Source organism: Ovis canadensis, chromosome 2 (assembly GCF_042477335.2).
Source record: "Ovis canadensis isolate MfBH-ARS-UI-01 breed Bighorn chromosome 2, ARS-UI_OviCan_v2, whole genome shotgun sequence".
Taxonomy (NCBI): domain Eukaryota; kingdom Metazoa; phylum Chordata; class Mammalia; order Artiodactyla; family Bovidae; genus Ovis; species Ovis canadensis.
The window spans coordinates 208,427,116-208,454,005 of NC_091246.1; the positions used below are offsets into that span (position 1 = coordinate 208,427,116).

The 26,890-nt window shown below is 42.4% G+C and overlaps 1 protein-coding gene across 1 annotated transcript in view; it reads left to right on the forward strand.

Annotated features, from left to right (window-relative positions):
• The window catches only part of LOC138432850 (aldehyde oxidase 4-like), a 66,439-nt gene that overhangs the window by 37,862 nt on the left and 1,687 nt on the right, over positions 1-26,890 (forward strand). Inside the window, exons 21-33 of the mRNA XM_069574481.1 lie at positions 3,758-3,882; positions 6,325-6,458; positions 8,630-8,717; positions 9,034-9,120; positions 9,295-9,486; positions 10,490-10,717; positions 12,357-12,452; positions 12,824-12,952; positions 15,927-16,001; positions 17,399-17,451; positions 17,919-18,033; positions 18,194-18,259; positions 24,538-24,723. Of these exons, the coding sequence (XP_069430582.1) occupies positions 3,758-3,882; positions 6,325-6,458; positions 8,630-8,717; positions 9,034-9,120; positions 9,295-9,486; positions 10,490-10,717; positions 12,357-12,452; positions 12,824-12,952; positions 15,927-16,001; positions 17,399-17,451; positions 17,919-18,033; positions 18,194-18,259; positions 24,538-24,723 (1,574 nt within the window). The remainder of the gene's footprint in view (positions 1-3,757; positions 3,883-6,324; positions 6,459-8,629; positions 8,718-9,033; positions 9,121-9,294; positions 9,487-10,489; positions 10,718-12,356; positions 12,453-12,823; positions 12,953-15,926; positions 16,002-17,398; positions 17,452-17,918; positions 18,034-18,193; positions 18,260-24,537; positions 24,724-26,890) is intronic.

Genomic DNA, 26,890 nt, shown 5'->3' on the forward strand with positions numbered 1-26,890 from the left:
TTGGGGCTTTTATGAATAGTTCCTATAAACAATGTTATTATACATGTCTTGTGGTGAGCATAAGCACTCATTTTCAATAGAATATAGTCAGCAGTAGAAATGCCAAATAATAGTGTTTTAATATGCTTTAGTTAATGCCAAACATTAAAAAATGTTTTTCCTATTTTATTCCTAGTAACAATTGTAAAAGTTCCATTGTTTGTTTATTATCATCAATCTTTTTAGTTTAGTTCTTGTACACCCTTCTTAATATTTCTTTCTAGTACTTGATACTTTATAATGCTATTGCAAATTATATTTTTATTTAATTTTCTACTTATTTATGTCTAATATATAAAGACAGTTGGTTTCTGTATATTGATCTTAAAGCCAGGAGTTTCACTAAATTCCCTCACTATTTTAAAAGTCTTACAGAGTTTCTTGAATTTTCTGTGTATAAAGTTGTATCTTAACAGTTTTATTTATCTTTCCTAATCTTGATACTATATTGTTTGCTTGTTTGCTTCTTTTGAATTGCTACACTGGGTAAGACTTAGTACAGTTTTTTAAAATACAAATATACAGATCCCACCTCAGACTTGTGAAATAAGAACCTTGGAGTATAAGATCAGAGCATCAATATTTTATAAAAGATCTCCATGTGGGTGAGCCTAATTTGTAGCCAGAGTTGAAAGCTGCAGTTGTCTTTACTAAGAGAATTGCTACATCTTAAGTAAGAGAAAATAGTAATTTTACAGTAATTTTTACAATCTGTTCAGTTCAGTTCAGTTCAGTTCAGTCACTCAGTTGTGTCCAACTCTGCGACCCCATGAATCGCAGCACGCCAGGCCTCCCTGTCCATCACCAACTCCCGGAGTTCACTCAGACTCACATCCATCAAGTCAGTGATGCCATCCAGCCATCTCATCCTCTGTCATCCCCTTCTCCTGCCCCCAATCCCTCCCAGCATCAGAGTCTTTTCCAGTGAATCAACTCTTCTCATGAGGTGCCCAAAGTACTGGAGTCTCAGCTTTAGCATCATTCCTTCCAAAGAAATCCCAGGGCTGATCTCCTTCAGAATGGACTGGTTGGATCTCCTTGCTGTCCAAGGGACTCTCGAGAGTCTTCTCCAACACCACAGTTCAAAAGTATCAATTCTTCGGTGCTCAGCCTTCTTCACAGTCCAACTCTCACATCCATACATGACCACTGGAAAAACCATAGCCTTGACTAGACGGACCTTTGTTGGCAAAGTAATGTCTCTGCTTTAGAATATGCTGTCTAGGTTGGTCATAACTTTTCTGTTACCTACTTCTAAATAAGTGGAATGGCAAGTGCTATATTTTTTACTGAAATGCCTACAGAATACTTGTTTCCCAGCATCATTCTGTTTAAGCAGAAAATGTAGACTGATTCCCAATCATAAAAACAATTTACTACCTCAGAAGAATAGTTAAATACAAGCAGGAAAGCTAAGAAAGATGCTCAGAGATTTGACAGCATCTTGTGTCAAACATTCATTAATTCTATAATAGATTTTATAGAAGAAACTAAATGAGATTTTACAAAGACTATAAATTTGGGCTAAAGGGTATTTAGTTATGGTAATAATATCAGTTAACATTTGTCAGATACTAATTGTGCCAGGCACCATGACAAACATTTTATGTGTTTTATGTTATTTAATCCTGACAACCCTAGGAAATGAGTAGTATTATTATTAAGTCTATTGTAAGTTCCTATGTATTACTGCTTACTATTTAATATGTAAGTAGAACACTGCTAAGAAAGAACATATCAGTAGATGCATTTTACAGATGATGAAACTGAGGCTTTGAAAAGTTAAGTAACTGGTTGAGATTTCATAACCAGTTAGCAGTAGAACCAGGACTGGAGCCCAGAATTGGCTGAGCCCTAGACCCTTGCTGTTAACCATAGTAGTATATTTTCTTTAAATTTCTGTTCTCACTGAGGATAACAGAATGACAAGATCCTAGCTAGCTATTTGTCATTCAGGATTCTGGCCATTGTGAGAGTTCAAGTGGGAAGTTTGAAAGACAAAGAGAATATAAAATATGGGCAGAAATGATGAAGAATTGGAGCAGACTCTTGAGAGTCCCTTGGACTGCAAGGAGATCAAACCAGTCAGTCCTAAAGGAAGTCAACCCTGAATATTCACTGGAAAGACTGATGCTGAAGGTGAAGCTCCCATACTTTGGCCACCTGGTGCAAAGAGTCGACTCATTGGAAAAGACCCTGATGCTGGGAAAGATTGAGGGCAAGAGGAAAAGGTAGCAACAGAAGATGAGATGGTTGGATGACTTCACCGACTCAAAGGACATGAATCTGAGCAAACTCCAGGAGACAGTGAAGGAAGGGAAGCCTGGGCTGCTCCAGTCCATGGGGTCGCAAAGAGTTGGACACGACTGAGCAACTGAACAACACCACAGCTAGGAGTTATTGAGAATATAATGTCTTGTAATAGTTAAGAGCATGGATCCTGGGGTCAGGCTGCCCGGGTTTGGATCCCAGCTCTGCTCTTTACTGGCTGTGTGACCTTGGGAAGCTTACTTAACCTTCTATGTCTCAAGTTCCTAATAATACCTGCCTCATAGGATTGGTACAGAGATTGCATTAATTTATTATTTATAGAGTTCTAGGCCTCAGAATAATATCTATCATATGTAAAAACTATTTAATTATGAAATAAGTTTGAATTTAGATTAAAATCAGTATATACATGCTGAAAGCAAACTTTTTTTGTAGGGGAAAGGGTGCCTTTTTACATGACTCACATTCTGTCATCCCAAGAAGTAATTCAAGAAATCCTTTGTTTTCTGGCAAAGCAATTCACTTTTAACTGCATGGGGTTCTTTTGGTTAGTTTTAAATTAAAAATACTACCTCTTAAATACTTAAATAAGGGCTAAATGTGTCTCTAGTACAACCTACAAAATAATAAGGATGAGGAACTTATTTACAAAACAGATACAGATTCACAAACTTAGAAAACAAACGTGGTTGCCAGGAGGGAAGGATGGGGAGAAGGGATAGTTAGGGAGTTTTAGATGGACATGTACACACTGCTGTATTTAAAATGGATAATCAACAAGGACCTATGGTATAGCACAGGAAAGTCTCCTTAATGTTATGTGGCAGCCTGGATGGGAGGAGAGTTTGGGGGATAATGGATACATGTATATGTATGATCCCTTTGCTGTTCACCTGAAACCATCACAACATTGTTAATTGGCTATACTCCAATATGAAATAAAAGGTTTAAAAATAATAATAATAAGGATGTACTGAGCAAGCCAAAAATCTCAGCTAAATCAACAAGAGCAGGCTGGTTTTAAGGTAGGGATCAACCTACTTACCCTCTTTGTGACCCAATAATCCTGACATCACCTAATTAGGGTACATACTATTATTACCTCCAATTTTCCAGATGAGGAAATGAGGATTTACTAATTTGGCCAAACTCACTGAGCAAGGATATAACAGAGCTAAGATATGTGGTCATATTGGCCTGTGTACTCAAGTCCAACACATCACAGATCTCACCACCCACTGGACAGGCCAAGAGAGGGGAATGAGCCAGCCGGAGTCAGGCAGCTGGTGAGGCACAATGAAGATTAATGAGAAAATGTGGTTTAACCAAATGATGCAAAATCAAACTCTATAAACTGAAGCAACTTTCTCTTTACAACGTAAACACCACCAAGAGTCCCCAGGTTGGAACTTTCAAGTAAACCTTGTCCTGTGTTTATGCTTTATAGGTAAGGTCCACGTGGAAGGACAGGAACATTTTTACATGGAAACACAAACTATCCTGGCTATCCCCCAAGAGGAAGATAAAGAAATGGTGCTGCACGTTGGAACACAGTTTCAGACCCATGTGCAGGTAACAGAGTATTTTTGGAAAAAGAGACTCCAGATGGCTGTGTGACAGAGGCCCTTACAACCAGGCTTTCCCCTCTAAGGGCCTTCTGATGCCTGCACTCACTGCACACTTGCTATTAGCAGAAGCCCGGAATAAAGGAAATGGGGCAGATGTATCCCTTAAAGGGCAGACCTTTCAGAGATCTGAAAATTGTGCTGCCTTCCCAAAACAGAGAGCAGAGTCCATCTTTCCCTTCTAACAACTTATAGTGTAAAACCTAATCTCAGGGAGGATAAGTGTAAAGACTGCATTTACATTTCCCTTTGTGGTGCTTCTGAGTTGCATCTCGGTGTGAATGTTTTTATAAATCGGTGGCATACGGGTAAAGTGATTGCGTCTTCAAGACATTTTCAGCCCAGCGCAGCAGCATGTGGATTCCAATCCTGTCCTGGTGGTTGAGATTTAACCTCACCGAGGCAAGTAAAGAAAATCCTCTGACATTCCCCTCTTCTGAAACGTGGAGCTGTAGGTCCTAAAACAGTGGCAGGCACAGGGGATACTTGGCCAGTTCTTCTGGGAGAGGGAGTAATGACAACCTCGCTGAAGGAAGGAGCTGGGGGCTTCCTGGTGGAGCACAGTGAGTTGGTAGCTTGAGGTCTTGAAGGATGGCCAGCCTCAGTAGGTGGAAGAAGCTCCCAGTTGCCATTCGAAGAAATAAACATGTATAACAGAACTAGCAAAACAGCCTATCAGCAGATATTTAATTCAGAGCCCTTGAGAAGATGCTGATGCTGAGCTGAGATGTAGCTGTGGCCTCCATTGTTGCAAATTTTGGAGTGGACAGAGATGGAAATATAGGCTTTGATGCTAATCTGCTACCTGATCTCTAACAAGCAGCTGGACATCAATATCTTCTGTAAATTGAGGAATTTGATAAAGATCACCCCTGAGATCTCTTTTGGAAGACCGTATGTGGCTCTGGGGTCCAGAGGAATAATATGTATGTCCCAAGATCTGTAGTTATTTCCCATCAACACCTTCTGAGGAACAATCAGTCATGACAGCAGGCATTTCCCAGGGATAATGGGGGCACTGGGTACTCACAGCCCAAAGCCCATAACCTGGGCAGCATCAAAGACAGGCCCAGTAAAGAGTTGGAATAGATATTTCTCCAAAGAAAGTCTATGAATGACTAATAAGCACATGAAAAGATGCTCATGCGTGCCCAAATATTAAGTTGCTTCAGCCATGTCTTACTCTGTGCAACCCACCAGGCTCCTTGGGTTCAATTCCTGGTTGGGAAACTAAGATCCCACAAGCCTCACGTGTGTGTGTGTGTGTGTGTAAGTCACTTCAGTCATGTCCAACTCTTTGCGAACCTACGGACTATAGCTCACAAGGCGCCTCTGTCCATGGGATTCTCCAGGCAAGAATACTAGAATGGGTTGCCATACCCTTCTCCAGGGGATCTTCCTGACCCAGGGGATCTTCCTGACCCAGGGCTTGAACCCGCATCTCTTAACATCTCCTGCACTGGCAGGCTGGTTTTTTACCACTGGTGCCACCTGGGAAGCTCAGCATCATTAAATCACTGTGTGTGTTTGCACAGTCGCTCAGTCATGTCTGACTCTTTGTGACCCCATGGACTATAGCCCACCAGGCTCCTCTGTCCATGGGGATTCACCAGGCTAGAATACTAGAGTGGGTTGCCATGCCCTTCTCCAGGGGATCTTCCCAACCCAGGGATGGAACCTAGGTCTTCTGCATTGCAGGCAAATTCTTTACTGTCTGAGCCACCAGGGAAGCCCACTAGAAAAATGCAAATGAAAAACACAATAATAGCAATTCACTAGACAAACAAAGGACAAACAGTAACAAGTGAGAATGTGGAGAAATTAGAACATTTATTCCCAATAACAGAACATGAAAATGGCAGAGCCACTTTGGAAACAGCTTGGCAGTTTCTCAAGATGGTAAAGATAGAGTGATCACATAACCCAGCAATTTCACAACTAGGTATCTGTCCAATGTGGACTTCCCAGGTGGCTCAGTGATAAAGAACCCACCTGCCAATGCAGGAGATGTGGGTTTGATCCCTGAGTCAGGAAGATCCCCTGGAGAAGGAAATGGCAACCCACTTCAGTATGTTTACCTGGAAAATTTTCCAGGGACAGAGGAGCCTGGCTGTCTATAATCCATGAGGTCGCAAAAGAGTCGGACATGACTTAGCAACTAAATAACAACAAATATTTTCGTTAGGAGTGACTGCTTAATAGATATAAGTGTTCATTGGAGATGCTTAAAATATTCTAAAATTAGATTACAAAGATGGTTGCATAATTATGTGAATGTTGTTTTTGCTCAATTACTGAATTTCTCTTACTAGGTAGAGAGGAAGTACATGAGTGAGGAAATAAACCAGTAAGTTGCACTTATGTGACTCTGGGAATGTGCCTCTTTCAGGAATACGTGGCTGCAGCACTAAACATCCCAAGGAACAGAGTCGCCTGTCACACAAAAAGAGCTGGAGGAGCATTCGGGGGGAAAGTGAGCAAGCCTGCTCTGCTAGGAGCTGTCAGTGCCGTGGCTGCCAACAAGTAAGAGTTACAGTGGTCGCAGGGCAGATGCTACCTCTGTCCCCCCAGCCCCACACCCCAGCTTTCATCCCACTGATCATGGCCCTTTGTTTCTCAAGGGTATGGTTAACACGTGGGTGCAGGTGCAGAAAAACTGGACCCAGAGCCAGAGGGCCTGGGTGTAACCCCTGCTCTGCCCACTCATTCACAGGATCATCTTGGGCAAGTCACCTTGGTTTCCTCACCAGTAAAGTGGCAAAAGTAATAGCTACCTGTTTCCCAAGGTGGTTCTGTGAAATAAATGTAATCACTATAAATTTTGACTCACTGCACAGATGTAACTTGGGGTTACTTTTATGAGTTGCATTGACTTTCATTCATTTTAATGTTTGTTTCAAATCATTCGAATAAATCAAGCTGAGGTTGGCTGAGTGAAGGGAGGGTCAAAATCCCAACCTAATGAGGGGCATGTTTTTTCATGAAATAAATCAGGTCTGTTGCTGCCTGGGAATGTTCTTTTAGCCTCTGCATGTTCTGGATGAAATAACCAGACTCCAGGAATAACCAAACTTCTGTGAATTAACCTTGTAACTACTAAATTTCACTAAGATATATTCAGTTCAGTTCAGTTCAGTCGCTCAGTTGTGTCCGACTCTTTGCGACCCCATGAATCACAGCACGCCAGGCCTCCCTGTCCATCACCAACTCCCGGAGTTCACTCAGACTCACGTCCATCGAGTCAGTGATGCCATCCAGCCATCTCATCCTCTGTCATCCCCTTCTCCTCCTGCCCCCAATCCCTCCCAGCATCAGAGTCTTTTCCAATGAGTCAACTCTTCACATGAGGTGGCCAAAGTACTGGAGTTTCAGCTTTAGCATCATTCCTTCCAAAGAAATCCCAGGGCTGATCTCCTTCAGAATGGACTGGTTGGATCTCCTTGCAGCCCAAGGGACTCTCAAGAGTCTTCTCCAACACCACAGTTCAAAAGCATCAATTCTTCAGTGCTCAGCCTTCTTCACAGTCCAACTCTCACATCCATACATGACCACAGGAAAAGCCATAGCCTTGACTAGACGGACCTTTGTTGGCAAAGTAATGTCTCTGCTTTTGAATATGCTATCTTGGTTGGTCATAACTTTTCTTCCAAGGAGTAAGCATCTTTTAATTTCATGGCTGCAGTCACCATCTGCAATGATTTTGGAGCCCAAAAAATAAAGTCTGACACTGTTTCCACTGTTTCCCCATCTATTTCCCATGAAGTGATGGGACCGGATGCCATGGTCTTCGTTTTCTGAATGTTGAGCTTTAAGCCAACTTTTTCACTCTCCTCTTTCACTTTCATCAAGAGGCTTTTTAGTTCCTCTTCACTTTCTGCCATAAGGGTGGTGTCATCTGCATATCTGAGGTTATTGATATTTCTCCTGGCAATCTTGATTCCAGCTTGTGTTTCTTCCAGTCCAGCCTTTCTCATGATGTACTCTGTAGACATACTCCTTTTCCTATTTGGAACCAAACTGTTGTTCCATGTCCAGTTCTAACTGCTGCTTCCTGACCTGCATTCAGGACAAACCTAATTTACCCATGGTTATTGCTCCAAAAAGAAAGACTATGAATGTTCCAGCTCTTTGGCACTTCCCAACAATAGAGAAGACTATCCAGTAAGTACAGGTGTGTAGGCCTTGGGAGCACTCCCACAGAAGTGGGAGGAGTGTTCACTAGGCACTTTAAAAAGGAAGAGTCTGAATGCAGCCAGGAGAGGTTGACAAATGATCGATTCTTAACCCTTTCAGCCTCCACATCCCACTTATAACAAATATATTATCCCCCTTTTAATGTCCCCAGATGAAATTCATAATAGTATAACCTGCTTACACATATAATTGCAAAATAATCATACAATTCCTTGATGTAACATAAAAAGAAATAAAAAGGAAGGAAACTTAACCAAATAATATGTTATTTCAATATCTGAATTCTCAGATGTGACTAAACCAAAATGATTACAGTAATAGGGCTTCTTTTCCCACATTTTAATACCCCCACAAATTTTCAAAATGTTAAGGCCTGCAACTACCCCCAACCCCACATTGAGAAACCACGAAACTGGATTCTCTTAAGCCTTCTTTCTTTATTTCAATGCATCTCCCCCATCATGAAGCATCCAGCAGATTAACAGAGTCATCTCCTACAGGACTGGCCGCCCAATACGGTTCATTCTGGAACGTGGTGATGACATGTTGATAACTGCTGGCCGCCACCCGCTGCTCGGAAAATACAAAGTGAGTGACAGCAACAATTTCAGGGAAGTGCTTAAAACACTGTCCAGTGATAACCAACCTATAGTACAGACAAGTTACTAAGTTCTGTGCCACTTGAAAGGGACATTGGGATGCTGCCTAAAACTGATCAGAACTTCCTGTTGCGTTCATGATCTACTTGGGCACCATCCTCAGTGTTCCTCTGGTGACTTTCACATCAAACCATGAGCAAAGCTGGGTATAGATCGACAGCTGTGATCAGACGTGTTTGTGTACAGCATGATCTGGTTGTAAAGGACTGTTGAGAAAACGGCTTACTTGTTCTATCACTTTGCAGATTGGATTCATGAACAACGGGGTGATCAAAGCTGCTGATATTGAATATTATATCAATGGCGGATGCACTCCTGATGAGTCTGAGTTGGTAAATAAGAAATACACCTTTCCCATAAGTTACCATTGCAATGTTCTTCTTATGAATAATCATCATACAAATTAGACAAATTCTGTGAAGCATTTGAGTTAGAGATGACATTTGGATAAGTGGTCTTGAATACTTGATAGATATGAAGTTTTGTGTTGTTCTGCCTTAACTCAGGTGATGGAGTTCATGGTGCTGAGAAGTGAAAATGCATATTATATTCCTAATTTCCGGTGTCGAGGTAGACCTTGCAAAACAAATTTGCCATCCAACACTGCTTTCCGAGGATTTGGCTTCCCCCAGGCCATAGTGGTCGGTGAAGCTTATATAACTGCTGTGGCTTCTCAGTGTAACTTAACCCCTGAACAGGTAAGTCATCAGTCAGAACACCCTAACAAAATTCTGACATCGTTTGTTCAAATATATGTTGAATATCTATGTATATTAATAGATGATGTCAGCTTCTAGTCTTGAGGTGTCTGGTGCTAAAGAACCCATCTGCCAGTGCAGGAGACGTGGTTTCATTCCTGTGAACCAAGTCAATCATAAAACTTATTAACCAAAACAACAAACAGCACTTCTGATTTTGTGGATATGCACAAAATGCATAATATGCACTTCTGGTCTAGACCAGCTCAACTAGAGTTTTATAGTCTAAACACAGTCTAAGCTGGCATGTTACATGGCCCTTGGGCTGATTAGTCTAGGGGATGTCTCAGCTGGGAAGGCTCTCTCTGCGTCACGCAGTTTCTCACCCTTAGGGAGGCTAGCCCAGATCAGTTCTCAAGGTGGCTCAGAGAATGAGTAGCAAGAATGTGGCAAGCCCTAGTGCACGAATACTTTTCAAGTCTGCCTATATTGTCCCATTGGCCAAACAAGTCTCATGGCCAATCCCAGAGTTGGTATGAAGCATCCAAGGGCATGAATAGAGAAAGTGGAATATTATGGCCATGTATACAAGCATGCTAGCACAGTTCAAGATTTTGAGGAATTAATCTGAGAATGATTAAGAATAAGGAAAAACTGTATGAGTAAAAGGCTGTGGGATCAGGAGAATTTTGTCTCAGCACTAACAAACCTTGGGACAGAGTTCATAATAACAGTACCTGCTATTGCTCAGAGTGGTAAAGTTAACTGAGGAAATGCACTTAACCTACAACCTGGAGCATATGAAGTGTTCAATAGTGGTTTCTATTGTTATTATCAGTAAGTTTATACATGTATGTTTGTACTTACATATCCATAGCCATTTCAATACTTGTTTTGTTTTTCAGAAAGACTTTCTTCATATCAGGTATATTGCAGAAATGCTTGCCTCACGTCAACAATAAACATATAGCCTTGAAATTCACTTTATTTCCCTGTCTTTCAGGTTAAGGAAATAAACATGTATAAGAGAACTAGCAGAACAGCCCATAAGCAGACATTTAATCCCGAGCCCTTGAGAAGATGCTGGGAAGAATGTCTGGAGAAGTCTTCCTTCTCTGCTAGGAAACTGGCTGCCGAGGAATTTAACAAAAAGAACCGCTGGAAGAAGAGGGGGCTTGCCGTGGTCCCCATGAAATTTACAGTTGGGATGCCCACAACCTTCTACAATCAGGTGAGATCAAGACGGGCGTCCCTGGCAGACAGACATGATTGTCTCTCAAATCATGTGTGAGGAGGGATGGTCCCCTCCAGGGAGAAAAAGAAATGGGGCACTTTCCTATAGCAGGAAACACAGTGGATTTAGGCAAACGTTGGAAACCATAGGTACCGGAGCAGACCTGGGGCAATGCAGTCCCAGGGACCTTAGAAACAATCAACAGATAAAGTCCAGCTCAGGGGGTTAGGCCTTGGACTGGGCCCCGAAAGTGAATATTAGAGTATGGCATCAAATTTCAAATCCATGAGAGAACTGGGGGAAATAAGGATCCCTTCCTCTCTTTTCTAATTTCTCAGTGACCACAGTCATTTGAAAGTAAGAGATTTCAAAAACACACGAGAATAGAGCTCTCCTATCTGTACGGAACTTGGAATTCCTATATTGAGGCTCAGTGACTACGATGCCTCCTTTTTAATTTCATCTTAAACAGTTTTTCATAGAGTTCTTATTTCTGATTTTTTTCTTTTGGCTTCTATTCCCATCAATCTCTGAAATATTCTCATAACCAAACCCATACAAAGACAGGTGCCCTTACTGCTGTGAATGAGTTTTGGCCAAGCTGTCTTTTATTAAAACTACCTTTAATATACGCTCTTCCTCAGAGTCTACTAACAAGGTAGAAAGGCAATTAAGAAGGAGGGAGGGAAGGTCAGGAGAGTTTGGAGCAGATGTTCAGTCTTTCCCCCAGGTAGTATCTCTCAAGCCAGAATAACAGATCTCCTTTAAAGGAAAACAAACATATTCTTGTGGACTTTCAATGGTTGCTTTTTTTTTTTTTTTAATATTTTTAACTGTGTGTAACCACAGAACAAAGAATAAGCTTCTTATAGTTCTTATGCTTTAATAAAATACAAATTTGTAAAATTAATAAAAATAGTACTGATAAATTCCAATAATGTTCAGAATAGTAACACTAACTTAATGTGGTAAATTATGTTGCTTTTCTAAATTAAATCCTCACTTACAAAATGATGATGGCTCTGTTGCCACTGCACAAGGCGTTTTGTATGCCAAACATGGCCAATTATCCCAATCACCTGAGAGTTTTTTTAAAAATGGGTATTTGAACTCCAAGTTCAACCTTCTGCTGAATTGGAATTTACATAATGGGGCCCACACCCTTCCCAACCATGATTCTTAAGGTCAGTAGCATTTGGAAATTATTACAACATCCTGACTTTCTTCCAGCTCTTCTGGTATCCAGGGCGGGTTGTGCCTGGAAATTGACTTATCCAAGTTCCCATTTGTTTTTAAAATTAATCTTCATGTTTAGGAAGGAACAAACAATAGAGTATTGTGCAGGTTGGGGCTTTGGAGAGGCAACACGCAAGCCAACCACACAATGCCTCCAGTGGGCAGGACACATGTGGGAGTGTGGCTAAGCCACACTTCATGCCTCTGCACTAGTGTTTGCAAGCCTGGGGCTTATTGACAGGGCTTGTCTGTAGCTATCTGTAAAGGCTTTCCTCTCCAGTATAAACAATGAGAGGTTGGCTCATTGAAGCAAAGCCATTCATAGGGTAACCTCAGCTAAACTCATGGCAACACTTGGCTATGTCAGTGTCCAAACTGGTATTATAATTACTGTCCCCAGGCTGCTGCTCTTGTCCACATCTATCTCGATGGATCTGTCTTGGTGAGTCACGGTGGCTGTGAACTGGGACAAGGCCTTCACACCAAAATGATCCAGGTGAGATACGTATTCCTTCTCTCCACTGTGGAACAGCATTGCTGGACCTCAACCTTGTCTGCCTGTGCTGTCCTAAACTAGGTGTCCTAGGGTGACTGTACTGCTGCGCCGCTACTGCGAAAGAGGCATAAACGAAAACAGACTCTTCGCTAGGCCACAAAGAAAACCGCATCTGCTTCACAGTGCCATTTAAAATCTTCTGAGTTATATAATCAACAGATGAAATCACCAATGTCCCCTTAAATGTTCATCAGTACAGGGTAGCCAGGTTTTATACTCAATTCAAAAAAAGAAATAAAAGGTTTTTAACTTGTGGGGAGGGAGAATTAAAGTCAATGAAATAAATAGTATTTTTCTTTTGCTCCTGGCAGGTGGCGAGTCGTGAACTGAACATCCCTGAGTCGTATATACACCTGTCTGAGACGAACACCACCACGGTTCCCAATGCGACCTTCACAGCTGGCTCAATGGGGGCAGACATCCACGGGAAGGCAGTGCAGGTGACTTTTTTTCATTTCTCAGTCACCCAGGGCACCGTGCTGGAAGGGATCTTGCCCCATCCCTTCTTTTATGGAACATGAAACTGAGGCCAAGAAGGATCAAGCAAGTGGTTCTAGATCTCTCAGCTAATCACTGGCAGAACCAAGACTCCAAGTGGTTCCAGCTCCCTCTGTGGGCTTCTCTCCTCTCCCTTGAATAAAATCTACCTCTAATTGTTCTAATAACTCTAAGATCACTTAAAATCCATTTTGGGGGGCCTTGCCACATGGCATGCAAGATCTTATTTCAACTAGGGATTGAAACCATATGCCCTTGCTTTGGAAGCGCAGAGTCCTAACCACTGGACCACCAGGAAAGTCCCCATTGGTCTCTTTTATCTCATTTCAGTAATTTAAATGTCCAATCCAAAATTCCAAAATGTACTTTAAATTCCACTGTCTTTGCTACTTCCCAGCTTGGGCCTGCAGGCGGAAAGGGGCAGGCATGGCTTCTCTCCATTTCTCTCCCTACCCTTTCCCCCGTGCCACCATCCCCTTTTCAATCTAGAGATTAGAGTTTAGCCAGAGTTGGAAGGCAGGGCAACAGAAATTATTTCATAACAGTTATAGAGTCACCAAAAAATACATACAAGAATAAGATTGCTTTCAAAAATCAGTGAATAAAGTACAGCTTACAACATGAAAACTTCGTTTATTAATAGAACTATGTGGATATTCCTGGGCCACTTTGAGACAAAATAAAATCCTTCATCTGAAGTCTAAAAATGTAGTTCTCAAAATGAAGCCTTCCCACACACTGCCTTCCACTGTCTGATTTGCACAGAGTGGTGTTCAGCAGATCCGGAGAGAGCTACTTGGGAGGAAAGGAGGGGCAGTTTGTCACCCAGTTGCCATCAGGCCTCCTACAGTTTTGCAGTGGGCTTCCATGGTGGGTTGATTACGAAGAGCTTTCGAGGTTCACAGCTTCCCAAGGCTCTAGACTATTTGTCAGCCAACCATCATGCCAGATTTTCAAAAGAATCATGTGGAGCAGAAGCTGGGGCTTCATTGGCTGCCAAGAAGACAGTGGCTCTAGCCCTGGTGTAAATAGGCTGTCCATTGGCTGAGGAAAATGAAGTTGTTAATTTCAGAACCCCAGAATTCTTTTTTAAATCTCAAGTCATTTATATGGGAGTAAACCTGCCTCTTGAGAAACTTATATGCAGGTCAGGAAGCAACAGTTAGAACTGGACATGGAACAACAGACTGGTTCCAAATAGGAAAAGGAGTACGTCAAGGATGAATATTGTCACCCTGCCTATTTAACTTACATGCAGAGTACATCCTGAGAAACGCTGGGCTGGAAGAAGCACAAGTTGGAATCAAGATTGCTGGGAGAAATATCAGTAACCTCAGATATGCAAATGACACCACCCTTATGGCAGAAACTGAAGAGGAACTAAAAAGCCTCTTGATGAAAATGAAAGAGGAGAGTGAAAAAGTTGGCTTAAAGCTCAACATTCAGAAAACGAAGATCATGGCATCTGGTCCCATCACTTCATGGCAAATAGATGGGGAAACAGTGGAAACAGTGTCAGACTTTATTTTGGGGGGCTCCAAAATCACTGTGGATGGTAACTGCAGCCATGAAATTAAAAGACGCTCACTCCTTGGAAGAAAAGTTACGACCAACCTAGATAGCATATTGAAAAACAGAGACATTACTTTGCCAACAAAGGTCCGTCTAGTCAAGGCTATGGTTTTTCCAGTGGTCATGTATGGATGTGAGAGTTGGACGGTGAAGAAAGCTGAGCTCCAAAGAATTGATGCTTTTGAACTGTGGTGTTGGAGAAGACTCTTGAGAGTCCCTTGGTCTGCACAGGAGCATGTGGTCAGGGTGCCAGTAAGGGGAAGAACAGCTGAGCTTCAGACAGGCAGGATCTCTGACACTCATGTTTGTCTTGAATGTGGCACTCTTGTAGAAGGTATCCCTTGGTAATGAGGTCAGTATTGAAAATTGAATGAGCCAGCAAAGGCGGATTAATGAAAACAGGGATCTCCCTGATACTCGAAAAGCCAGAGGACATTTCCCAAAGACGAGAAGACAGAACAGAAGAAACAGAAACCAAGAGAGGGTGTGAGCGGGGCTCTGAGTCTGAGAGGAGTAACTGAGGGCAGACAAGTAAAGAGATCTGCATTTGAATTGAGTGGAAGCCAAGCTGAGGCCCACCGACACCTGGGGATCAGTAGGGGTAATCTGAAGGGTCTGAGATTTCATCTCAATAATTTTTATTTTCATGTCAATGAAAATCTTTGAACAATTAAAGCAAGCATATTTTGCATCATCAGAATGACCGCTTTATAAGTGGAGTATTGCCACGAGATCTCTTTGTCAACATTTGGGACCAAGGTAACAATAGCAGAGATAGACTTGATATATGAATGATGTTTCCTGGCCCAGTGAATAGCAAATGATGGCAAAGTATGAAGTGCAAAATAAAAATCCACAGCAATTTAAATAAGAGAGAAAATCGATCCGTCAATTGGCATGCTCTAGGCACATGAACTCCGAAGTATGTATGCCTCAGCACTCCAGACCTTTCTTCATTCCAAGCAGCACTTTAGCTTCAGAAAAACAAGATCAGCAACTAAATTAATGTTATTCTGAATTTTATTGGTCTATAGATTGGTTTGCACGCTTTGTTGTTTTATGTTTGCTTTAGAGTTATCAAAGAGCTATAACTATACACAGGCTCTAACTTTATGTTAACACATATTTAAACAAGACAATGATAAAAATAATTTTCAGTCAACACCTCAGGAGCCACAAGGATGTCTGTCCCCCTCTGAGGGGTTCCATCTGTGAATCACGTTTAAGAAGCCCTGCCCAGAGGACTAGGAATCAGGTTCTCAAAACCGATTGTCTACATTTGAATTGAGTATTTTGCTGTTCCCTGAGGCCTTCATTTCTGATATTTCAAATATTTCTTTTTAGAATGCCTGCCAAATTCTTAAAGCCCGTCTTCAGCCAGTCATCGGGAAAAACCCTAAGGGAAAGTGGGAGGAGTGGGTAAGTGTTCTCTTTATCACTCTTGCCTGGAAAAGGGCAGATACACCCAGGTGGGCCAAATCCTGCGTGCACGGACCAGTTTGTGGTGCCCTTTCAAGAACAAAACATTTCTTAACATTATTTCTGCTTTCCAAAAGAGTAAGAGATGTCTGTGTTCATTGCAACGTGACTTTATTCCAGAGCCCAGTCTCTCACAGAGCACGATGGCAGCGTAAGTAATAAGTGTCAGTCACTCAGTTGTGTCTCTTTGTGACCCCATGGACTGTAGCCCACCAGGTTCCTCTGTCCATGGAATTCTCCAGGCCAGAATACTGGAGTGAGTTGCTATTTCCTTCTCCAAGGGATCTTCTCTACCCAGAGATAGAACCCAGGTTTCCTGCCTTGCAGTCAGATTCTTTACCATCTGAGCCTCCAAGAGAGCGACGATGAGAGCATAGGGTCTAAACTGAAACACCCAGTATTGCTGCCCTGCCCGTCACTGCCCAGGTGCCCTGCGCCTGTCCCCTGGCGCCTCAAGGGCTTGGCTTTCTCACCAGCAACGGAGATGATAGCAGTCCTAATATCAAGAGATTACTCTATTATAATAACTTTATAATAATTATTTAATTAATACAATTATATTAAATATAATAAGCTATATTTAATTAATATAAATGATTAATTATTTTGTTTTTATTATTATAGCCATTAGTAGTAGTATTCCCAGCCCCACCCAGTTTATTCCAGGAGGGAAGCTGACATAATACACGGAGACAGCCATTCAAATTATTTGGGAAAAAGTCAGGGTAAGAATACATACATGAAAAAAAAAGAATACGTACATGCATATATACATATACATATAGGTGGCTCAGAGGTTAAAGCATCTGCCTCCAATGCAAGAGACCCGGATTTTATCCCTGGGTCTGGAAGATCCCCTGGAGAAAGAAATGGCAATCCACTCCAGTATTCTTGCCTGGAAGAATCCCATGGATGGAGAAGCCTAGTAGGTTACAGTCCACGGGGTCGCAAAGAGTCAGACCGACTGAGCGGCTTCACCTTACCTTATATGTTTGTATAAAAATATACATGCCTGTGTGCATACAGTGTGCATACATATGTAAGCACATGAATGCGGCCTAGCCCGTTTTCTAATTCAAAAAGCTAAAAAGGGTGAAAAAAATAATAAACTTCATACTACAATCTCAAAACATAGAGTCCCAGAGTATAGCCAGCAGCTGCCTTTAAGCGCCTCCCTTGGAAAGCCTGACCTGTGGCTTGTATGGGCGTGAGTCTCACTCCAGGGGAACACAGATACAGAGCTCAGTGCAAACCAGAAGAAGCAAGCCCCTCATGGAAGGCCTTTCTCGTTGCTTTCCCCAAACTTTTATTTCTTTGTAACCAATCATCTCTTCCAGATTTCGGAAGCCTACGAAGAATCCATCAGTCTCTCCACTACTGGATATTTCAAGTAAAGGACATTCTTGTTTTGGCTTAGATTACACTTAGGCAAGGATGGTGTGCACTCAGCTATCTGACCAAGTGCGCTGAGAGCCCTGGAGCTCTTCTGGGCCCCTTGTCAACCCTCAGCCCTGGGTCATGGGGTGCGAAGGGAGGTGGGGGAGGGCCAAGGATTCCCAGAGGCCTCCATGCTATTAACCAACCAGAAGGGACACCATAGCTCCCTAAGTGCCACTCTGGCCATCCCAGCAACTGTGCACTGGAGGGCAGGGTTGGGACACCAGTGGGCCTTCTCCCACGTCTGCGGTGGTTCTCTTGCAGCTCTGATCACTACCACCCCACTCTCAGGAAATGGGAAGAGAGGCATCAGCCCCAGGGTGGGTGCTCTCTTCATCTCCAGGACCCAGAGCTCAGCGGGCATTCAGTCCACTAGTGGGGAAAATGCCTTTTCTTTTCATTCCTGACTTCTCTTCTCAGAGGCTACCAGACAAATATGGACTGGAAGAAGGGGGAAGGTGACGCTTTCCCATATTTTGTTTATGGAGCATCCTGTTCCGAGGTTGAAGTCGACTGTCTCACAGGGGCTCATAAGGTAAAGAGTGACGCTTGTGTTCACCATCTTCACAAACATTGTTTTCTGTGTATTAAGATTCTCCCAGTGGGAGAACCAGGGACAGATACATAATTTGAGTCCAAATCTATTTTAAGTAAACAGCATTTCCCATTGTGCATTTTCTCTCTTGTGTTTTCAGCTCCTTAGGACTGACATCTTCATGGATGCTGCTTTCAGCATAAACCCAGCTGTGGACATTGGACAGGTGCGTGATACCAGAGCCACTGCCACAGAGGCTTTTGGTCAGTTCCCTTTAGAAAATTCTTTCCCAGAGTCCTCTAAATGTTGTTTATGCCTGATACAAGTATTCTACAATATGTAGTGTATACTGCACACACAAATAGATAAGATATGGGAAAAATATTCAAGAAAAAGTTGTCTTTTCTTCAGCGGTTGCCTTTATAGCAGGAATATGTATGATTTCTAATTTAGCCTCAGTTCTGTTCAGTTCAGTTGCTCAGTTGCGTCTGACTCTTTGTGACCCCATGGACTGCAGCACACCAGGCTTCCCTCTCCATAACCAACTCCCAGAGCTTGCTCAAATTCATGTCCATCAAGTTGGTGATGCCATCCAACCATCTCATCCTCTGTCATCCCCTTCTCCTCCTGTCCTCAATCTTTCCCAGCATCAGGGTCTTTTCAGATGAGCCAGTTTTTCGCATCAGGTGGCCAGTGTATTGGAGTTTCAGCTTCAGCATCAGTCCTTCCAATGAATATTCAGGACTGATTTCCTTTAGAATAAACTGGCTTGATCTTGCAGTCCAAGGGACTCTCAAGAGTCTTCTCCATCAAGGATCAATTCTTCAGCACTCAGCTTTCATTATGGTCCAACTCTCACATCCATACATGACTACTAGAAAAACCGTAGCTTTGATTATATGGACCTTTGTCAGCAAAGTAGTATCTCTGCTTTTTAATATGCTGTCTAGGTCATAGTTTTTCTTCCAAGGAGAAAGCGTCTTTTAATTTCATGGCTGCAGTCACCATCTGCAATGATTTTGGAGCCCGAGAAAATAGTGTCACTGTTTCCATTGTTTCCATGAAGTGATGGGACCAGATGCCATGATCTTTGCTTTTTGAATGTTGAGTTTTAAGCCAGCTTTTTCACTCTCCTCTTTCACTTTCACTAAGAGGCTCTTTAGTTCCTCTTCACTTTCTGTCCTAAAGGTGGTGTCATCTGCATATCTGAGGTTATTGATATTTCTCCCAGCAATCTGATTCCAGCTTGTGCTTCATCCAGCCTGGCATTTTGAATGATGTAGTCTGCATATAAGTTAAATAAGCAAGGTACAGTATATAGCCTTAACATACTTCTTTCCCAATTTGGAACCAGTCCATTGTTTCATGTCCAATTTTAACTGTTGCTTCTTGATCTGCCTACATATTTCTCAAGGCAGGTAAGGTGGTGTGGTATTCCCATCTTTTGAGGAATTTTCCAGTTTGTTGTGATCCACACAGTCCAAGGCTTTAGCATAGTCAATGAAGCAGAAGTAAATGTTTTTCTGGAATTCTTTTGCTTTTTTGATGATCCAACAGATGTTGGCAATTTGATCTTTGGTTTCTCTGCCTTTTCTAAATCCAGCTTGGACATCTAGAAGTTTTTGGTTCATGTACTGTTGCAGCCTACCTTGGAGAATTTTGAGCATTACTTTACTAGCATGTGAGATGAGTGCAATTGTGTGGTAGTTTAAACATTCTTTGACATTGCCTTTCTTTGAAATTGGGATGAATACTGACCTCTTCCAGTCCTGTGGCCACTGCTGAGTTTTCCAGATTTGCTGGCATATTGAGCGCAGCACTTTCACAGCATCATCTTTCAGGATTTGAAACAGCTCAGTTAGAATTCCATTACCTCCACTAGCTTTGTTCATAGTGATGCTTCCTAAGGTCCACGTGACTTCACATTCCAGGATGTCTGGTTCTAGATGAGTGATCACACCATCATGGTTATCTGAGTCATAAAGATCTTTTTTGTACAGTTCTTCTGTGTATTCTTGCCACCTCTTCTTAATATCTTCTGCTTCTGTTAGGTCCATACTGTTTCTGTCCTTAATTGTACCCATCTTTGCATGAAGTGTTCCCTTGGTAACTCTAATTTTCTTGAAGAGATCTGCTAAGAGACCTTGAAGCGACTGCTGCTAAGTTGTTTCAGTCATGTCCAACTCTGTGTGACCCCATAGACGGCAGCCCACCAGGCTCCTCTGTCCACGGAATTCTTCAGGCAAGAATACTGGAGTGGGTTGCCATTTCCTTCTCCCTGAAGAGATCTCCAGTCTTTCCCATTCTGTTGTTTTCCTCTGTTTCTTTGTATGGATCACTTAAGAAGACTTTCTTATCCCTCCTCGCTATTCTTTGGCAGCCTGCATTCAGATGGGTATATCTCCTTTTCCCCTTTGCCTTTAGCGTCTCTTCTTTTCTCAGCTGTTTGTAAGGCCTCCTCAGACAGCCACTTTGCCTTTGCATTTCTTTTTCTTGGGGATAGTTTTGATCACTATCTCCTGTACAATGTTATGAACCTCCATCTATAGTTCTTTGGGCACTCTATCAGATCTAATCCCTTGAATCTATTTGTCCCTTCCACTGTATAATCATAAGGGATTTGATTTAGGTCACACCTGAATGGTCTAGTGGTTTTCGCTACTTTCTTCAATTTAAGTATGAATTTTGCAATAAGGAGTTCATGATCTGAGTCACAGTCCTCAGTGGACATTAATATGTTCATAATTAGGGAACATTATATAAATACCTAATAGAAAGGTACAACAGTATTCATATTAATATTGGTTTTAAGTAGACCACAATGTAGCAAAATATAAGGGAAAAAGAAATGCTTAAAGTTTTTCCCCTCTTGCTGAATTTCTGATTTTTATCTCACAAATAAAATGAACATGACCAAAGGCTTTTTAAATTTAGAGTTAAAACCTTTCCAGCCGTTTGCATAACTTTGCTTTTTTCCTAGCCTGTTACTCACAGTGGGTTCCCACAAACCAGCAGCATCAGCCCACCGGAAACCTACCAATCAGCCCCAGGTGATAGGGAGTCGGCTAGTGCCATTCCACACCTGAGGAACAGTCTACACAGGCTGAGCAGCTTGGCTTCACACCCAACACACCTGTGGTGCTTTCATATGCAAACAGCTTCCCGCTGTCCTAAGTCCTAGGAGACTGGTTTATATAGATTGATGTACTTTATAAGGAAGAGATGGGCCACTGGGTATATCTCAAAATGTGATCCTCAGAGTCTGCAACAGAAGACCTGTAGTGTTTATTGGAAATGAGGATCCCTGGCCCACCCAGGTCCAGACTAGCTCCATCATAACCTTGCTAGGCTGGGACTGGATTCCCCATATTTTTAAAAAATTACTTATTATAATTGGAGGCTAATTACCTACAGCATTGTGGTAGTTTTTGCCATATATTGGCATGAATCAGCCATGTCTGTACATGTGGCCCCCAACCTGAGCCCCCCCTCCCTCCTCCCGCCCCATCCCATCCCTCTGGGTTGTCCCAGTGCACCGGCTTTGAGTGCCCTGTTTCATGCATCGAACTTGGACTGGTCATCTATTTCACATATGGTAATACACATGTTTCAATGCTATCCTCTCAAATCATCCCACCCTTGCCTTCTTCCACAAAGTCCAAAAGTCTGTTCTTCATATCTGTATCTTTTTTGCTGTCTCACATATAGGGTTGTCGTTACCATCTTTCTAAATTCCATGTATATGCATTAATATATTGTATTGGTGTTTCTCTTTCTGACTCACTTCACTCTGTATAATAGGCTCCAGTTTCATCCACCTCATTAGAACTGATTCAAATGTGTTCTTTTTAATAACTGAGTAATAGTCCATTGTGTATATGTACCACAGCTTTCTTACCCATTCATCTGTCTATGGACATCTAGGTTGTTTCCATGTCCTGATTAACATAAACAGTGCTGCAATGAGCATTGGGGTGCATGTGTCTCTTTTAATTTTGGTTTCCTCGGTGTATATGCCCAGCAATGGGATTGCTGGGTCCTATGACAGTTCTATTTCCAGTTTTTTAAGGAATCTCCACACTGTTCTCCATAGTGGCTGTACTAGTTTGCATTCCCACTAACAGTGTAAGAGGGTTCCCTTTTCTCCACACCCTCTCCAGCATTTATTGTTTGCAGACTTTTTGATAAGCAGCCATCCTGACCGGCGTGAGATGGTATCTCATTGTGGTTTTGGTTTGCATTTCTCTAATAATGAGTGATGTTGAGTATCTTTTCATGTGTTTGTTAGCCATTTGTATGTCTTCTTTGGAGAAATGTCTGTTTAGTTCTTTGGCCCATTTTTTGATTGGGTTGTTTATTTTTCTGGAATTGAGCTACATGGGCTGTTTGCATATCTTTGAAATTAATTCTTTGTCAGTTGCTTCATTTGCTATTGTTTTCTCCCATTCTGGAGGCTGTCTTTTCACTTTGCTTATAGTTTACTTCATTCTGTATAACAGACTACTCTAGGTTCAATGAATTGAGAGATTAGCATTGAAACAGATATTACCATATGTAAAATAGATAGCTAAAGGGAAGTTGTTGTATAACACAGAACACCCAATCTGATATTCTGTGACAGATTTTGCTTTACACAGAAGCACTTTTAACCTGAAATTCACTGCAAGCAGGTAAGGTTTAGGAACCACAAGCCCCACCTCCCATTCCCTTTTCTTCCCCTTCTTCCCAGCTCTTTCCTGCCTCTTTATTGTTAAGCAGAGGCAGAAAGGGAGAGGTCACGATCAGGAAAATCTGGCATTTTTTCCATTGGAAAAGGAAAGAAAACCACAAGTGGGTTAGACTGCCACTCTTGGAACTTGATCTTTTCCTTAGGAACAAGCATTTGGAAACACTCAAATTTAGTGTTTAAATTTGTTTACCTTATTCTGTAATTTTACGTTTCAATAAAATGCAAACTGTACTTCAATTTTTAACCTTCAGGAAGATACCCCTTTTAAACAAGACCTTCATTTTCCTAAGAACACAATCATTTGTAAATAGGACACAGCACGGCTTTAATTTTAAAATATTTAATTTAATAAAAATATTTCTTCCAGCCCACCTTGTTTAACTGATCTACTCTCCATAGCAATTTATAAAGGGAAATAATGAAATGCAGAAATTATAATAAATACAGTGTCATGGTTCCATTTCTAGTTCATGTTCCCTTAATGTTAGCTTCTTTATTTTTTTAAATTGCTTTTAACTGCTTTTTTTAATTGGAGGATAATTGCTGTACAATGTTGTGTTGGTTTCTGCCATACAACAAGGTGGATCAGCCATAAGTATACATACATCCCCCTCCCTCTTGAGCCTCCCTTCCACCCCCACCCCATCCCACCCCTCTAGGTTGTCACAGAATATCAGGTTGGGTGTTCTGTGTTATACAACAACTTCCCTTTAGCTATCTATTTTACATATGGTAATATCTGTTTCAATGCTAGTCTCTCAGTTCATTGAACCTAGAGTAGTCTGTTATACAGAGTGAAGTAAGTCGGAAAGAGAAAAACAAATATCATATATTCACCCATATATATGGAATCTAGAAAAATGGTACTGATGAACCTCTTTGCAGGGCAGGAATAGAGAGGCAGACACAGAGAACAGACTTGTGGACCTGAGACGGGAAGGAGAAGGTGGGACAAGTTAAGAGAGTAGCTTCTTTTACAACTAATTCAACAGACATTTACCGAGAACCCATGCACCGAGCACCATGAATAAGAACAGAATACAGGAAGGTCAGGCCCCAGTGTACTTACAAGCTAGTGAGAGTGAAACAAGAGCAAGAACAGAACAGAGAGTATACAGGGAAAAGGCCCTCTGATCCCTCCTTGATAGGGTAACTTGTTCAAGATGCTGTGAACCTGGATGAGGCAGTTCCTAAGTCCACCCAGGATGGACTTGGATGGTTGGAGGACCCAAAAGTCTCCCAAGAGGCAGTTGTTCTTTGACTGGACTTGGAGGATGAATAGGCATTTGCCAGGTGGACAAGCTGAGTGGTGAACAATGAAGAGAGTATACTGCTTTACAAAGACTTGGAGGTCCTGGGAATTCCTGGTGGTCCAGTGGTTAGGACTTGGTGCTTTCACTGTCCTGACCTGGGTTCAATTCCTGGTTGGGAAACTAAGATCCCAAAGCCTTATGGGCGTGGCCAAAAAAATACACACACACACACACACACAAACCATCAAGACTTGGAGATCTGAATGAATCTGGTGGATTTGGCATGTTACCCAAAATTTGAGAAGTGTCAGGTCCCTGGAGGGTGGGGTCTCTGGTGAGAAGAGCTGGGGATGAGATCAGGCTACCTCTGGATGGCAGGCTCCAGATCCTGGGGACCATTCATAAAGCCACCACAGTGCCTTCAAGAGTGGCTTACTATAGTGCAGAGCTCCCTTTTCAGTCACATTGGAACACTTATTCAACCAATATCACATACTTATGAACTGGAATTTTTGCTGGTAGATTGAAGGAGCATTTGTCCAAGGCATGGGATTCTATACCACAGAAGAGCTGAAATACTCCCCAGAAGGCGTGCTTTACTCTCGGGGTCCAGATGACTATAAAATCCCCACCGTCACTGAAATACCTGAAGAGTTCAATGTCACTTTGGTGCGTTCCGGAAATCCCATCGCCATCTACTCGTCCAAGGTAAGAACCCGAGACCTCTATGAGTTTGTTAGGGCTGCCTTAACAAAACACTACAGACTGGGTTGCTTAAACAGTGGAGATACATTTTCTCACAGTTCTGGACGTTGGGGTCCAAGATGAAGATGTGATTTCTTTTGAAGCCTCTCTTTGGCTGGCAGATGTACACCTTCCCCCATGCCTTTGTATGATCATGGGTTTATCATATACTAAATGTGCCTCTGTGTCATTTTTTTTCTTAAAAGGACACCAGTCATACTGGATTGGGGTCTACCCTAAAAACCTCATTCCTTAATTATCTTAAACCTAATTATCTTAAATTTAATTATCTTAAACTTAATTATCTCTCTAAAGACCTTATCTCCAAATATGGTCACAGTCTGAGGTAGTCAAGGTTAAGACTTCAGCATCTGAATTTAAGGAGGCACAATTCATCCCATAACTACCTATTCTGTCAATAAATCGTAAAATAGCGACTTCCCTGGTGGGCCAGTGGCCAAGACTCTGTGCTCCCAATGCAGGGGGTCAGGGTTTAACCCCTGGTCAGGGAACCAGATCCTCCATGCAGCAACTGGAAGGATTCACATGGTACAACTAAAGATCCTGTGTACAACGGCTAAGGTCTAGCACAGCCAAATAAATAAAAATAATATTTTTTAGAAAAAGAAATATGAGCAATCCCGTGAATTAATTTATCCCTTGCAATTGCAAATACCAAAAGAAGAAGGAAAAAAAAAGCAAACATTCACTGACTTCAGAAGCCCAAGTAGAGTCTTCACTCTTGGGTTGTTGTTCAGTTGCTCTCAGGAGAGATTATGAAATGAGTTTGAATCAGACAAGAAGGGCCAAGGAGTAAGCAGACATCTTGGGTCATTAGGCTAATTGCCACCATGAGATTAAACTGAAGTAGACATATTTCACCGGCCCTGGACCTTCTTTTCTGCAGCCTTCCCTGCCCTCCAGACTCAAGTCTTTCTCATCGACACTGCCTCTCCCCTCACTCTCCCCAGGTCAGGATAAACTTTCGCCCCAGCTTCTCACTGACAGTTTACTCTGAGGTGTTAATGCCACAGATACAGGAGGTGTTGACCCCAGGCTCCATAGAACCAATGAGCTCTCACTGGCTCATAAAGACTTAGGGCAAGGTCCTCAAACACGTGTGGAAAACACACGACTTCTCCAACTGAAGTTCTATTCTAGGCCCACATCTGGCCAGACAGATGGCAACTTTAACCTCAGGCTTTCAGAGAAGTCCCTTTCTTTATTAGGAGTAGGTCAGGTTGGGAGGAAGGTGAGACTTCCTGTCCCAATGGTCTCGACCTCCACTTCACCAGACATCGACCAGGGACATCGCTAAAGACCATCCTGACACAGGGCACAGCCCTCAGGACCTAGCCACCTCTCTGCCCGGTCTACTACCTGCTCTCCCCACCTCCCCTCTCCTCAGAGGAAAACCCTCTTTCTGCCAGCTCCCCCTCTCCCCCTCTCCCCGGCATTTGCTTCAGAGAGAGCGCCACAGACTGGGATAGCCTTTATCTGCTTGGGCCCTTGGACCCATCTCTCCACTAAGGCCCTGGACACAGATCAAGGACCAGAACACGTTGAAGAAAGAAAGAAGAAAAATTAGTAAAAAGAAGCATTGCTGAATTATTCAGCATGTAATGCCACCACATTGTTCATTCAAAAGCACCCAACACACAGTCAGGGAAGTTAACACATACAAAGACTTCCACAGTCCACCCTCCAGGGGGCAACCATCTCACTGTCTTTCAAGCTCAGCTACAAATATTATTGTTGTTTTGTTGTGGTCTTGAGTTCAGTGAAAATAGTCTGGAGCTGCAGTTGGAGTATCCTAGAGGGCCCTGAGGGCTTCTGTCTCCAGAACTTTACCTGGGTTGGGGGTGGGGGGGGGGGGTCAGGGAGAGACATTTTAGCTGCCCACTGTCCTGATGCCCTTGGGACATTTCCATGAGCCACTCTGAGGAGGACCCCCACACACACACAAATCAGCAGGCGGGGGAGTGATGGCGGGAGTGGGAAGGGTGGGAAGCAGGGGGGTAGGGTGGGAATTTGATTCTGGTAATTTTGATGCAATACGTTCAGAGGGTTGTAAAGTCAGGAGGAGTGAGTGTGTGTGTGTACACAAATTAGCCCTAAAAGAACCGTGCAA